This window comes from Phocoena phocoena, chromosome 15 (assembly GCF_963924675.1).
Source record: "Phocoena phocoena chromosome 15, mPhoPho1.1, whole genome shotgun sequence".
In the NCBI taxonomy this organism is placed as follows: Eukaryota; Metazoa; Chordata; class Mammalia; order Artiodactyla; family Phocoenidae; genus Phocoena; species Phocoena phocoena.
The window spans coordinates 34,463,890-34,479,145 of record NC_089233.1 but is presented as its reverse complement, the minus strand read 5'-3'; the positions used below and the strand labels follow the sequence as shown (position 1 = coordinate 34,479,145).

Here is a 15,256-nt window from a genome sequence, read left to right as displayed (position 1 = left end):
TGGCACATGTGGGCAAGGACACTCTGCTCTGTAAATAAAACACCTGTACTTGCTCCTCTCTTATTTCTGGGGCCTGCTTCGCTCTCCAGGTAGCTTTGTAGAATCATGGGGGTTCTGATGCAAAGGTGGCCCTAGCTACAGGCAACAGAGGGATGGGGCAGCAGGGATCACCCAGTTGGTCCTGCCCTGAGCATGGTGCTCTGGGCGAGGGCCCTGGCACAGCTTTCCTCTTGCTGTGGTTTATCAGCCAGTACCTCAGGCCATGGGACCAGAACTGAACCCCTTACCAACCAATCTTAAACTTTATTTTCCAGCAAATGACATATGCTGCCCAGGCACCCCGCCCCAGTCCTCACCTGTCTGGGCGAACCTCAGTGTGGCGCCTGTGGTATGTGGGGACACGCTCTCCCCAAGGCCCTGCCTGCTCTGGGCCCCACTCCCGGGTCTGGATAAGAGACCCTCGTCTTGCCTCAGTGCGGGCCTTGCTGCCCTCGCACCGGCCACAGCCCCGTCCTGTCTGCCAGCTGCTCCTGGGGCCCGATCCTCTGGCCCTGGCCACTGCAGCTGCCCGCTCGCTGGCCTCCTGTCCTCTGGGCACACAGCTTCAGGGTGGATCAGTCACCCCACGTCAGATTCTGAGAAGGGAAAGGGAAGACTGAGGGGGGCGCTCGCTCGGCTGCACAGCTGCCCTGCTTTTGGGGCCGAGGTCCTGGACGGACAGACACTTACCGTCCCCTTGCCTAAGGCTCCCGCCAGTTCTCCTTCCCGTTCAGCACTTGCAGCTTCTCCAGGCTCTGGGTCACTAAGCACAGCACTCGCCCTGAGAACGGGGGCAGACGGTTACTGCTTCGCAGTCTGGAGGGCTCGAGGACACAGGAATGGATGACCTTGAGGGCTGGTGGGCTGTCCGGCCCCCTGGACTCACCCATCTCCCGGACTCGATCCTCCAGGGCTCCCGACAGCTGAGGGAGGCTCAGGGCCTGCAAGGCGGCCTGCCAGCCTTTGGAGTCTGCAGGGCAGAGAGCTGAGTAGGCCTGGGGTCTGTGCTCGCAGGCCCTGCCTCCATCCTGAGCCACTGCGACCAGGGGACGCCCCTCCCCCAACCTTTGGTGCCATACGTCCCCCTCATTATATCAGTGTTCTCCTCCCACTTGTGGAGCAAAGCGCTGACGGCCGGTCAGGGCTCAGCCCCAGGAATGTGTGTGAGGGCCCCTGCCTACTCCTGGGCTATGCCCTGCGGGGGGCCCAGCCAGGGGCTGCAGAAGTCACTTGAGGTCTTGGACAGTGGAGGCAGCCATGGCCCAAAGGCCACCTGGAGGGACAGTGAGGACATGGGCTTGGGCATGTGAGAGGATCTGGGGTGGGGTGGTGTCAGTGTGATAACTGCACTGAGACAAGTGGTAAAACCCAGCCTGGGGAGGTGTCCCTGCCCTCTTGTCTACCTGTTCTGGGTCCAGGACACTGCTCTCCTTACCAGCTGTGGGGAGGCCTGGGCCCAGCATGGCCTCGAGTGGGGATTCATCCTGCTGCACTCGGGCGGACAGCTCAGCTTGACAGGCTCTGCCGGACACGAGAACCAATCTCTGGTGAGGGGAGAGGCCAGGTGATCGCAGACACCCTTCTCCCAGAGTGTGAGGCGGGGCTCTGCCCTGTGCACCCTGCCAGCCTGTGCCTGTGCGGCCCGGGCAGAGAAAAGACCCACACGGGGCCCCTCTGCTGCCTGGTCTGCCCTGCAAGGAGGGACAGCCAGATGAAATTGGGGTGGCGGTGACTCCAGGAGGCCCTGAAAACAACCCATTCTTGGAAGAATCTGGAGGAAACAGTGACTTGGCCTGGCCCGGGCCCGGGGGCAGCTCGGACACCCACTTACTGCAGCTGGTCCAGGACAAGCGCAGCGTCCCGGGCCAGGGCCCAGGTCTCCTGCAACTGTGCGTGGACGTCCTTGCGGGCGCCGTCCTGTTCCAGGAGGCAGCTCTCCACCACGGCCCGCAGCTCCTGTTCCTGTGACACCAGGCCCCGCATGGCCTCCACCTCCTCACAGCGCTGCAGCGGGAGAGGCAGCAGGTGCAGCAGGCTGGTTCGGGGGTGGGGAATGACCACTCGGGCAGGGTTCCCCCACCCCAGGTTCCATCTCTGCCGTCAGACTGCCGCCTCCTCTCCTGGCCTGGGGGGACCTGTCTCCACCTTGGAGCCCCCCAGGCCTGGGCCCCTTCCTGCAAGCCCGGTGGTGTGCGCTGCTGACACCCTTTCTCCCTCCTGTGCGCCCCACTGCATCCGAGCCATGATGCTTCCTGGCCTTGCTATCCTGTCACCCGCCCTGGCTGTTGCTCTCCGCTGATTCTGGGCGTCTGTCTCCACTCTGTGTCCTTCTCTGCACATCCCCTGCCCCAGCTCTCTACTTACTTTGTGCAGCTGGATGGCAAGCTCCTGCATCTCGGCTTCAAGCCGGTCGGCGTAGGCCAGCTCCAAGGCATCACTGGGGGGGCGGGCGCTGCTGTGCCAGCGGGCGATGGCAGAGGTCATCTTTCTCTTGGGCCCAAACAACCTACAGCAGGGAGTGAGAGGACACGGATCAGCACCCGCTCTATGTGGAGGTTCCATGGGCTGTCCTTCTACCAAGACTGTCTGCTAGAAAGATCCCAGCTTTGAAGGGGGAGAGTAGCCCCCAGGATCCTGGGACAGAAGACAGAAAGAATCGTAAGGAGTCGTGACCTTCCCACCCTGCCTGGCTGCTGCTTTCACTGGACAGGGAGCTGGGGCTGCTAGGGATGCTCTCAAAGGTGGACAGTGGAAAATGTCAGGGTGCCCTGAGCACAGCAGTGTCTGCCGGGCCAGCTCGGGGCCTCGGGACCCAGGCTGCCTGCACCTGAGCTGGGAGCAGCTGCAGGAGTGGACAGCTGACAGCAGGGAGAAAGCCGGCCACTGGACATGAAGGGTCTCCACCCAAATGCTGGGAGCTGCACCTCAGCTGGTTCCTGGACATCGTAGCCACAGAGGCCCTGGGACTCACGTGATGCCGATTTCCTTCAGGTCGCTCTCAGTGAGGGTCAAAAAGATGCGGAGGTCCACGTCCTGCTCCTCAAACACCTGCAGGTATTTGAGGCAGCCAATCTGCTCCAGCAGTGTGGCGAGGTCCTAGAGGGTGAGGAGCCAGGGCAGGTGAGACAGAGGACAGGCAGGCCACGAAGACGTGGAGACAGGGAAAGCCCTGTGCTGCACACAGAGCTGCCTTGCTCCTGCTGAGCACCTGGCCTGGCCTGAGCTCTGCTGACTCCCAAGTTCGGCAGAGAGCCTGGGCTGCCCCCTGTGTGTCCTCAGGCAGGGCAGGCAGGGCGTCTCTGGACCAGTGTCTTCACTGCAGCAGGAAGCACACCCTGTGGCAGGTCTGCAGCAGCAGCTCTTCTCGGTCTCTGCTGACCCGGGACTCTTCATTTTTCCTTCACTCTGGGGGACAGTCTTTGCTGGACGTCGCACTGTTGGTTAACATGTCGTCCGTGTCTTCTGGTCCCTGTGGTTTCTGATGAGAAATACGCTGTTAATTGTCTGGAGATCCCGTTGTACGTGCTGAGTCACTTGTCTCTTGCTCCAAGATTCTTTGTTTAGTGACACTCTGATTGTGATGTGTCCAGGTGTGGCTCTGAATTTAACAAACTTAGAGCTCATTCAGCTTCTTGGATGTACAGATTCATTTTTTGATCAAATCTGAGAAGATTTGGCCTTTTTTTTCTTTCACTGAAAACTTTTTTTTTGGCCTTTTGGATAGAAATGGGAATTTATTTGCCAGGAAGGATGATCCCATGGAACCAGTGCCGAGCCTCCTCTTTGCTAATTCTGTGTTTGGTCACGACGCAGCCTGCCCTGCACTTCTTGTCTGCGATGCTGAAACCTGGCCTCCCCAGCACCACGTAGAGGTCCAGGCTGTAGGTACCAATGCCTGGTGTTTGATCCCCAGATCGACGTGTTCTTGGATCCCCAAATCAAAATTTCCAGTATCTGAGAGATTATTTTTTCTTAACTTGCATTCTCGCACCTTTAGATGTTTCTCCAGGATTTCTTCTGCCTTGGCCCCACGGACTGTGCAGTGGACGGCAGTCTTTTCGTTTCCCCTGATAAGATTTGGCTATTTTAAAACATTTTTTCTACTTTTCCCTCCCTCCTCCCCAGGAACACCATTACGTGCACGCTGTTACACTCGCTGGTGTCTCACAGGTTTCTGTTCATTTTTCCTCATTCTTCTTTATCGGATTGGATAACCTCAAGTGATCTATGTTAAGTCTTCTGGTTCTCTCTTCTGTGTGCTCAAACCTGCTGTTAAGCCCCTCTAGTAAAATTTTCATCTCAGTTATTGTACTTTCAGTTCCAGAATTTCTATTTGGTTCATTTTTATTTCTATCACTTTATTGATATTCTGTATTTAGACATGGTTTCCTTTAGCTCTTGGAACATATTTTATTCCTTTTTTTGTTTCTGTTTTACAAACCCTGGGTCAAGGGCTGACTTTCAGGAGATGGCAGTGACAGAGCTGCTCTGCTACGTAGGAAACCCCGACCCAGAAGCAGGTAGCTTCGCCCCACTGGCTCCTCTGCCAAGCACATACACCAAATCTTGGAACATATTTACAGAAGCTGATTTAAAGGCTCCAATTGGCATGTGTTTAAGGTATGGAGAGGTCAGCAGCTCACCGAGCCTGGGAACACAGGCACGCCAGAGGGGCTGCGAGGAGAAACCAGCAAAATCACAGGCTTTTAGTGAAGAGCAGAACTGTGCCTTTAATAAATGGCAAATGCTGACCTCTCTTCCACCTCTGTACCACTTATGCCCGCAGAGGGTGGGAGAACACACTAGGCAGTGGCGCTGCTGTTGTACCTGTAATCCTGGACAAACTGCCCAGTCAGAGCAGCCACGATGAGAAAGGCAGCAATTAAGTTCTCATTAAGTCCCGACTAAGTGCCACTTTGCCTCTGCTTCCCATGCAGCTTGTCACTGTCACCTGAAAGCAGCTCTGTGATGCTGGTCCTGTGTTTCTCCTCCCCAGGCTCAGGGAGGCTGAGCTGAGCATGGAAACCAGGGGGAGAGACGGATCCCTCCATGGAAAGGAATGAACAGAAGCCCGGCAACTGGCTCCTCTCACCATTAGGAATCCTCTCAGCCCGAGTAGCTTTCTAGGTCGTGTGGAGAAAACCACCCCACTCTTTTCTCTCAACAGTGCCGGCCCCATGGGAAGTACAAATAAATGCCTCACAAATCACAAGAAGCCCCACGGTCTTACCTGGGGTCCTGAGTAGGGGGACCTGTCAGTCTGGGGGATCAATCTTGGGGCACAGGAAGTTCCGGTGCCAGGAGGCCACTGGCTGTCGCTGCTGCTGTAACGATTCTTGGTCTTCACGTAGCTTTTAGTTTGTTTGCGAACCGAGCTTTTCCGCGCATGATCCGAATCCTGTGGTGAGAGGTGTGTGTTTAAAGCAACTGCGGGGGCTGGCAGCTGACATGCTGCATCCAAGCTCTGCTCCCTGCCCCACCGCCAGTGTATGCGGCTTCCTCTGCATGCTCCCCTCACGGTGGGGAAGGTCTCAAACTTCCCGTAACTCCCCCGCCTGCCAGAGGCCTCCCCGGTGGCGGCCCCCGTGGCACTGCATGGACACGCTCACCTCAGGTGAACTGCTAGGCAGCCCCCACGATGCCGGGGGAGGGGGAGGGGGGGGAGGGTCACCTCGTTGCTCTCCAGGGAGGCCTCGCTGCTGAGTTCCGGGGCCCGGGCCAGGCCCTCACTGCTGCTGCTGCTCCGCGCGGCCCCGAGGTGGGCACAGAAGGCGTGCTCTTCTGACAATGGCGAAGACGAGGACGCCTGACCACAGGCCTCGCCCATGGCGACTCCCCAGAGCCCTGTCCCCGAGCGGCTTCAGCCACAGCGCTCCCCGGCCCCTCCAATCGTTCACTGTTTGCTTCTGCTTCACGCCGACTGCCGGGCCAGGCCCTTCCTCTCTAGGCTCGGCAGGGTTTGTCTGCTCTGTTCACCGATAAATGCAAGCATCTAGCCAGTGCTTGGCACACAGGACACTCGGTAAACAGCTGTGGAATGGACGATGCACATAACATACGAAGACATTTCCTAAGGACTTACCAGTCAAGAGGCTAAGCCTGTCTGTCTGGACTGACTCCCAGATCCTGCTCAGAGACCCCGGGGTAAGAAGTCTCCTCACCTGTCCCCAAGCCAGATTATGACTCTCCTCACAACAGCCAGAACCTTCTCTAACCTTCACCCTCTCCTCTGCCAGATGGACCCATCACAGGGCCACGGCCCAGCTGGACTGGTGGCGGGGGGGTGTGCGTACCCCGGCTGCTGCTGCTGCTACTCTCCACATCCCGCTCATTGATGGGGGAGGTGACGTCCCTGTAGCACAGGCCCCCCTCTTCCAGGGGGTTCTCATCGCTGCTGTTGAAGGTGACGTAGCCCCGTGGAGGCACCTGTTCTGTGGACAGAATGGGGCACGTAAATCCACACGCATGCATAAGGAAGGATGAGTTCTTCCTTCCACACACAACCACCACCTCAGAGGGATCTCAGCAAGGGGAGCCCCAGGACAGCATTCTCTACTCGCCACGGTAACCTGGACAGAGCCGTGCCGTCCGCAGATGAGGAAACAGGCTCCAAGGGATTAGTGCCCAGCTTGTGCCCAGCAGCGGGTGCACGTGGAGCCAGGCCTGGCAGTGGCGGCCTCTCTATCACGCCACGCTGTTGCTTTGCCAAGAGGACAAAGTAGGAGACGGTAAGCTGTATTTACAAATTCCTGAGCCAAAGGAAAACTATACTACAAGGTGTTCCCGCAGCTGGAAACATCTACTCTCATACACACACCGGCCTGCATGGCCCCTGCGACTTCCCAGCACAGGGGCCAGCCCCAGTCAAGAAGATCCAGCTGAACAGGAAGGTAAGAGGCCCTGGCTAAACATTAACGGCAGCGACAGTGAATTATATAACCTCTGAATGTCTGCCTGCGAGAAAACAAGAAGAGGCGGAACACAAACCAGCGTTTAATTCCGCCTTTGCCCCTGCCTCTGCCCCACAGAAAGTACGTGTATTTGCATGAAAGAGCCTGGCTGGTGGGACCACAGGTAACTTATTTTCTTCTTTATACTTTTCTGAAGTTAGAGATTTTTTACATCAGCACATGCTATTTATCATTCAAAAATGTTTTTTAACTTTTGGCAAAGAGCATATATGCACTTACAGAAACTTAAACTTTCACACAGTGTAAGAAGAAAAACAGAATCTCCTGAAAGGCCGGAGCTGAGAGGCTGGCGAACACTCCTTCCTATGCCCCGGCCACAGCTCAGGCAGGACAGGTGGCCTGGGCTCCTCCAAAGGAACAGACTCCGCCACTCATCCCAGAGCCCCGAGCTCCCAGATGCCAGACCGGATGCCCGTGTCCTCACCTTCAGCACCAGCTCGCCAGTCAGCCCCCTGGATGCTGGGAGGAGGCAGGCCTGGTTACCAACCAGTGTCAGGACCCCTTCCAAGGGTCTGAGAAGGGAATCAAGTCCTCACATGGTGTCCTGGCTAGGAGGGGGTTCTGAGGGCTGCTCGCTAGACCAGCGGCCTGGCCACTGATGGGTGAGACCCACACTGGAGTCTGGTCACTCAGGCCAGCATGAGAGACAGCGTCAAGCCCAACTCGCCCCAAGTACTCAGCGCCTGTGCTCCCCAAAAGCACTGCACTCAACACTCAGGAGCTGACGGTCTGACAAAAACTCAGGCCATCTGGAAACTCAGGGTCTAGGGTTCTGGCCTACCAGGTGTCTGGTGGGCAGTTCTCAAATCCACACCCTGAGAAAAGAGTGCAAGGGCAGAGTCCTCCCCAGGGGATGCAGCAGAGACAGGAAGGGGACTCAACGGTCACATTCTCCCTGCTGGGCTGACCCACCCACGTGAGGAATGGATCCAAGCTCAGCTATCTCTCTCCTACAGGAGAGAATGTTCTATTTGTAGTTTTAACCAACAGAAAAGAAACTCAAAGGATGAACCAAAACCCAAGAGCGAGCCACTGACTAATGTGTCTCCATCCCTGTGACGGATTCTGAGTCCTTGCGCTGCTGCTCCCACCCGGCAGCCCAGGCGGCCCCCACGTCAGGAGCCTGAGAGTTGCTCGTTCTCTCAGACAGAATCCTAGACTACGGTGTCGAAGCCACCGGGATCATGGGGCACTAACCATAGCAAGGCTGCTGTATCCTGCCTCCGAGTCCAATAGCTGTGAGCCTGGCCAAGGCTCGCGGCCCCTCGTGGATGCTGAGGCCCTTCTTCCGACAGGGCCTCTGTCTCTGAGGGACAGGGCAGGATTCATCTGAGGAGCTCAGATCTTCGTATTTTTCTGTGGGTCAAACACCAAAATTTAGACAGTATGTTCAGTGATGGACTAATTTACTAATCCTCATAATGAACTGAAATAAAAATCATCGTAATTGCTTTTTTCCTTTTCCTAAATTAAGAAAAGTGTTCCCAGGATGTCACCTGTAAGAAATGCCACAATGGGCGGGTCCACTGCTCAGATGGGCCACAGGGACATGGGACAGGGGGCTGGGGGGGAGGAGTAAAGCTGCTAATATGGTGAGCAGATCCAACTCATCCCTCTCTCTGAGTTTCCGGAATTTTTTACAACATGTAAGTATGTTAACAGTTAGAAATACATTCTGTTCTAAGCTGAGGTGACAAGTAAGATCCATCTCTTCATAAACATATGGCAGCGGCAGTCACAACTTCTTAAGCCATTTTATATTCTCAACCTGAACAATCTCTTGGGAAACAAGTGCCACATGACAGCTCTGTGTGCTATTTTACGACCTGTCTGAGCTAAAGAGCTCAGTGTGCCCACAGCTGTCAGCATTTTATGGCTTTTCATTTTTTCCATATTTCATTACACCTAGAAGACAAAATTCAGGGGTTTATTTGTAGAAGGCACCCATTGGGTAAGATCTCACTTTGGAGTTGGTGAACTGGGGTGGAGACATGCAGAGAAGCCCCTCATTACCACTGTATCCCCTGTGTGATGGTGTCTGTTACAAAGCAGTCCTGAGGCCAAGAAGGGAGAGGCTCACTCAGACATGAACTGAAGGCTCAGCCCAGCCACTGCCCAAAAGCGAGAGAGTCACTGGCCCAGTTTCCAAGCCCAGGCCAGTGATGCCAAGTGGACCCCTCCCTCACACTCCAGGATCCATGCCGCCAGGAGGAGACTGGGGTCTATCCAAGCAGAAGCTGAAGGAGTCATAAAAAATAAATGTTCAGGCAGGGGAACCAAGGAAAAGGTGGCTCCACAAATCTGAACCTCCTGACGTGGCCCCTTGATCCCGTACAGTTGGCAGAACAGACAGAACCACACGAACCCCACGCCCCAACATGGCCCAGATGGCAGGGAGCCCCTCAGACGCCAGCATCCCTGATGCCCGGGAGGAGGCGAGCACCTGCTCCAGCAGAGACTCAGAACTCACCCCAAGAATCTGCACAGAGACTAGTGGGTCTAGGAAACACACCACACAGAAGAGAGACGTGGCTAAAGACCAGGCCCAGATGGTTTCACAGGGAATCCTTCAAAGACCATATGGGGGGCTTCCCTGGTGGTCCAGTGGTAAAGAATCCACCTTCCAATGCAGGGGATGTGGGTTCGATCCCTGGTCAGGGAACTAAGATCCCATGTGCTGCTGGGCAGCTAAGCCCATGCACCTCAACTACTGAACCCGCACTTGCGTGCTGCAAACTACAGAGCCTATACGCCCTGGAGCCCACGCACCCCAACTAGAGAGAAGCCCGTGTGTTGCAATGACAGATCCCATGTGACGCAACTAAGGCCCAACGCACCCCCACCAAAAAAAAAAAAAAAAGACCACATGGGACCAATGCTACATAAATTGTTCTAGAGCACAGAAAAGAAGGGAAACTTTCTAGTTCTTTTTATGAAGTATAATATTGAGACCTATAACTGATAAAGATAGACAAAAGAGGGCTTCCCTGGTGGCGCAGTGGTTGAGAGTCCGCCTGCCGATGCAGGGGACACGGGTTCGTGCCCCGGTCCGGGAGGATCCCACGTACTGCGGAGTGGCTGGGCCCGTGGGCCGTGGCCGCTGGGCCTGCGCGTGCGGAGCCTGTGCTCCGCAACGGGAGAGGCCACAGCAGTGACAGGCCCGCGTACCACAAAAAAAAACCAAAAAAAAAAGATAGACAAAAGAAAATCACAGACCAACATCACTTATGAATATCCATACAAAATTAATAAACATTAGCAAACAGAATCTAGAACCACATTAAGAAAAGAGTACACCAAGTGGGATTTATGCCAAGAATGTAAAGTTGGTTCATTAAGAAATTCATTAACATAATATACTGTGTTAATAGCTCTAAGGAGAAAATTCACAATCATCTCCATAGATGTTGAAAACACCTTTGACAAAATTCAGCACTTATCCTATAAAAACTTTCAAGAATACAGGAAATGACAAATACTTTCTTAACATGATAACATATATGCAGACTTTACTCTGCAAGCCAGCATCTTACTTTTTTAAAACAAAACATTTATTTTTTATTCTTTATTTTCATTTATATTTTTTATTTTTTGGCCGCACCACATAGCACGCCGATTCTTAGTTCCCCAAACGGGGATCGAACCCGCGCCCCCTGCAGTAGAAGTGTGGAGTCTTAACCACTGGACTGCCAGGGAAGTCCCAAGCCAGCATCATACTTAACGTGGCATTTCTGCTAAGATCAGGGCCAAAGTGAATGCCCACTACCTCACCTCATTCAATAGGGAACTAGAGGGATTAGTGAGTGCAATGAAATCAAAGAAATCTGAGGTACAAAAATCAGGAGAAAAGTAGTAAATCTGTCTCTATTTGCAGGTTTTATGGCAGTGTACCTGGAAAACCCTAGAGAACAGATAAATAAAATGAATTGAGACAATGAAAGAATTCAATAAGGCAGGAGGCGGTAGAACTGTGGACAGACAGCAGTCGCCTTCCTCTGCACAGACAACAAGCCGTCCAAGGCTATGATGGCAGCATTAAGAGGGATAATGCGTTTACAACAGCAATGACAAAAATCAGACCCTGAGGAATAAACTTCAGGTATATGCAAAATGTATTTGAGGAAAAATTTAAAACCCTCTTGCAAGACACGGAAGTACACTTGAATAAAAGGACGTCCCTTGGTCTTAGGGCGACTCAACAACACAGCAGTTCATTTGTACATTTGCCACAGTCACAAAAATATCAGCACGCTGTTTTTAAGGAGCTAGACAAGTTGATGCTCAAGTTCACACAGAAAAGCAAGTGCCAGGAAACACTGGAGAAGGAAAGCCACGAGGAGGGCCGGCCCCACCAGGTGGCAAAACATGTCAGAGAAAGCCTCTGTCATTTACACAGTGTGGGTCTGTGTGTGCAGAGTCCAGTGGAACAGAACAGGCAGTCCGGAAACAGACCTGAATGCAAACAGAAATTCAGAATATACGGTAAAGATCACTAGGTCAAAAATAGACTTCTAAACACGTGATGCTAGGACAACGGGGCAGCTGTTTGGAAAAAACCATCCGTGAAAATACATTGTGAATGGATCAGAGATCTACATGGAGAAATGAAACCATACACATAGATACTAGAGGAAAACATGGGCAATTTGTTGTACAACCAGGGCATAGGGCAAGATTTTCTGTGACTTAGAACCCAGAGGCAATAAACGGATGAATCTGACTACATAAAATTTAAACATCTGAGGCTTCCCTGCTGGTGCAGTGGTTGAGAGTCTGCCTGCCGATGCAGGGGACACGGGTTCGTGCCCCAGTCCGGGAAGATCCCACATGCCGCAGAGCGGCTGGGCCTATGAGCAATGGTCGCTGAGCCTGCGCATCTGGAGCCTGTGCTCCGCAACGGGAGAGGCCACAACAGTGAGAGGCCCACGTACCGCAAAAAAAAAATTAAATTAAATTAAATTAAAACATCTGCATGGCAACAAACAGCACAAGCAAAGTCAAGAAACAAAAACCAGAGCGATCCCCTCTGTGAGCTGCCCTCCTCCTCCCTGTCCTGCCCATCCTCAGCCTGGCAGTCCCGCCCTACATTCTACACCCTCCCCCCTCAGCCCGGGTCCTGGCCAGGCTCCAGGAGCCAAAGGGGAGGAGGGGACGCCAGCAGAGGCCTGGCCGCAGATGCAGGTACCTGGGCTCCGGTAGAGGCTCTTAGGCAGAGAAGGTGAGTGAGCGTCTATCAGCCCCACAATCTTCATGTGTCCATACTGCTTGGCCAGCATCCGGGCTGTGGCTCCACTGTGGTCTCTCGTGTCCACTTTGACTCCCTGTGAAAGTTTGTAAAAGAAGAGTTAGGAACCTCGCCCACAAAGCAGCCTCGCTTCCGGGCTGCAGACCCTGGAGGAGAGGGAGGGCACCGGCATCTTCCTGACAAGGCTTCCTGCGAGAAAGTGGGGAAGGCAATCTATCTATCTATCTATCTATCTATCTATCATCTATCTATCTATCTATCTATCTATCTATCTATCTATCTATCTATCTATGGCTGCGTTGGGTCATCGTTGCTGCACAGGCTTTCTTTTTAGTTGCAGCGAGTGGGGGCTACTCTTTGTTGCGGTGCGCAGGCCTCTCATTAAGGTGGCTTCTCTTGCTGTGGAGCATGGGCTCTAGGTGCACAGGCTTCAGTAGTTGTGGCACATGGGCTCAGTAGTTGTGACTCATGGGCTCTAGAGCGCCGGCTCAGTAGTTGTGGTGCACGGGCTTAGTTGCTCCACAGCATGTGGGATCTTCCCAGACCAGGGCTCGAACCCATCTCCCCTGCATTGGTAGGCAGATTCTTAACCACTGCGCCACCAGGGCAGCCCCGGGAAGGCGCTTCTTAGTGACACGAGTCGGGGGCACCTGGCTGGCTCTGACGCTGCAGACACACACTGAATGGGGAGCATGTGTCCCACTCACTGCACTTCTCTTCACACAGAGAAAACTGGAGACAACAGATTCACTAGAGGGCCAGCCTTTAAAAACCATAATCAGATTGGGAGCACCACCCTTCTGAAACAGAATTTGGTAACTTTTACCCAAAGCCCTAAAAAGTACTTATCATCTTCAACACAACAGTTCCACTTCCACACCACATACCTGCAATAACAAAAACCCGGAGACAACTTAAATGCTCAGGGGGGTGGAGAGTCAGCTATGTTACTGCCATAAGTGCTGGTATTTACAAATAACAAAATTATAACCAAGATTTAAAAAGGACCACGATACAAAACTGTATATATACATTACAACTGCGACAAAACAAAGAAGTATACAGAAAGTAATACTGGAAGGAAATATGCCCAAACTGTTAGTATTATTTTTAAACAGTAAGATAATGGGGATTTTTCACATCTTCCTAATCTTCTATATTTTCTAAATTTACTACTATGAGTACATTTACTTTTTTTTTTTTTTCTTGCGGTAGGCAGGCCTCTCACTGTTGTGGCCTCTCCCGTTGCGGAGCACAGGCTCCGGACACGCAGGCTCAGCGGCCATGGCCCACAGGCCCAGCCGCTCCGCAGCATGTGGGATCTTGCCAGACCGGGGCACGAACCCGCATCCCCTGCATCAGCAGGCGGACTCTCTACCACTGCGCCACCAGGGAAGCCCCACTAATATCTATTTTTAAGCCTGGAAGACTTCAACTTCAGATTATACTAAAGGGAAAAAAGAGTAGTAACACTATTCCTTAGTGAGGAAGAAAACAGAACTGACAACAAGAAGGCTCCAAAGGAGAGGGAAGAAAATATTAGAATTTCCATCAATTTATTTATCCTTTAATTTTTTTTGTTTTTTCTATTTTATAATGTACATAATATGTAACTAGAGAAGAACATGATGGAAGTTCATTTTAACTGACAGGAAGGTGGGATCACAAAGGTGAGAGGCCGTGAACCAGTGTGATGGCGGGGGGGCCACTCCCCATGTGGAGGCCATGGCACCCTCAGCTCCCTCCTAGGAGAGGCCCAGCCCACCCTACATGTCCTACCGGAAGGAGGGACATAGGGTACAAGGGAAGTGGCTGCAGCCCCTTCCTCCCCTGGCAAAGAGCACGGGGTGCCCGGCCTCCAAGTGTGGAGCCTGGCTAAGGTCAGGGGACTAGGTGGGCTCACCCATGACTGAGCAGGAGGAAATTTGCAGGGAATGAGGAGCATCCACACAGGGCCAGCCAGACAGCCACCCTAGCAAAGGAATGACCTGGCCCATCAGCCAAAAAGCAACCACCAGAACTGACCAGCCCCTTCCACTCCTGATTAGTGCACTGGGGGAGGCTCACTGTTGATCTCCTGAGTTTGATAACTGTATGTGATAATGAAAGAGAAAATTCTTGTTTTAGGAAAAACATACTAAAGTATTTAGGAGGGGGACTTCCCTGGTGGCAAAGTGGTTAAGAATCCACCTGCCCATGCAGGGGACATGGGTTAGATCCCTGGTCCCAGGAAGATCCCACATGCCATGAAGCAGCTAAGCCCGTGTGCCACAACTACTGAGCCTGTGCTCTAGAGCATGCGAGCCACAACTACTGAGCCCACGTGCCACAACTACTGAAGCCTGGGCGCCTAGAGCCCATGCTCCGCAACAAGAGACGCCACCACAATGAGAAGCCCCACTTGCCACAACTAGAGAAAATCCATGTGCAGCAACAAAGACCCAATGCAGCCAAAAAATAAAGAAAAAGAAAAAAAAGAAAATGGTTTAAAAAAAAAAAAAAGTATTTAGGAGGAAAAGGGCATTATGTCAGCAACTTACTTTCAAATGGTTCCAAAAAAGATAATAGGTATATAGACTGATAAAGAAAATGAAGTGAAATGCTAACATTTGGGGAATTCAGTGAAGGTACGCAAATTCTATGTACTATTTTATAACATTTCTTTAAGTCTGAAATTGTTTCAAAGTTTAAAATTTAGAAAATTTTCCAAAATAAATCCAATACAATTTGTTTTCCCTACATACGAGTCGCCCACATACAATCTCAGACCCAGCCGAGAGTAAAGGCACCAAGTGAGGGTGTAATCTGCACAGTACATAAATGATCAAAAGTCTGATTCTCTAACACGTTTTCCTTTTAAAAAATTATAACAGTAACTGTCCCTTATGGTCTCCAGTTCTACCTTATTTAAGATCAGGCTCTAAGCTCAGAGGCAGAAGTTATGCTTTTCACAGCCAGGGCTCCCTGCCCCGCATCAATGCCTGTCCCTTTGCTACGTCTT

At 52.6% G+C, this 15,256-nt stretch overlaps 1 protein-coding gene across 2 annotated transcripts in view; it reads right to left on the bottom strand.

Moving 5' to 3' along the window:
* Nucleotides 1–286: 286 nt before the first annotated feature.
* Nucleotides 287–15,256, bottom strand: part of ANKS3 (ankyrin repeat and sterile alpha motif domain containing 3) — a 28,310-nt gene continuing 13,340 nt past the window's right edge. The window contains exons 4-15 of one of the 2 annotated variants that reach the window (XM_065892678.1): nucleotides 12,196–12,331; nucleotides 8,208–8,366; nucleotides 6,333–6,470; nucleotides 5,711–5,820; nucleotides 5,270–5,437; nucleotides 3,011–3,135; nucleotides 2,404–2,545; nucleotides 1,871–2,043; nucleotides 1,475–1,560; nucleotides 926–1,009; nucleotides 730–820; nucleotides 287–635 (exon numbers count right to left, since the gene is read on the bottom strand). In XM_065892678.1, the coding sequence (XP_065748750.1) occupies nucleotides 741–820; nucleotides 926–1,009; nucleotides 1,475–1,560; nucleotides 1,871–2,043; nucleotides 2,404–2,545; nucleotides 3,011–3,135; nucleotides 5,270–5,437; nucleotides 5,711–5,820; nucleotides 6,333–6,470; nucleotides 8,208–8,366; nucleotides 12,196–12,331 (1,401 nt within the window). In that variant the 3' untranslated portion in view covers nucleotides 287–635; nucleotides 730–740. Of the gene's footprint in view, nucleotides 636–729; nucleotides 821–925; nucleotides 1,010–1,474; nucleotides 1,561–1,870; nucleotides 2,044–2,403; nucleotides 2,546–3,010; nucleotides 3,136–5,269; nucleotides 5,438–5,710; nucleotides 5,821–6,332; nucleotides 6,471–8,207; nucleotides 8,367–12,195; nucleotides 12,332–15,256 lie in introns of those variants that run through there. The other variant, XM_065892677.1, reaches the window with a different exon arrangement.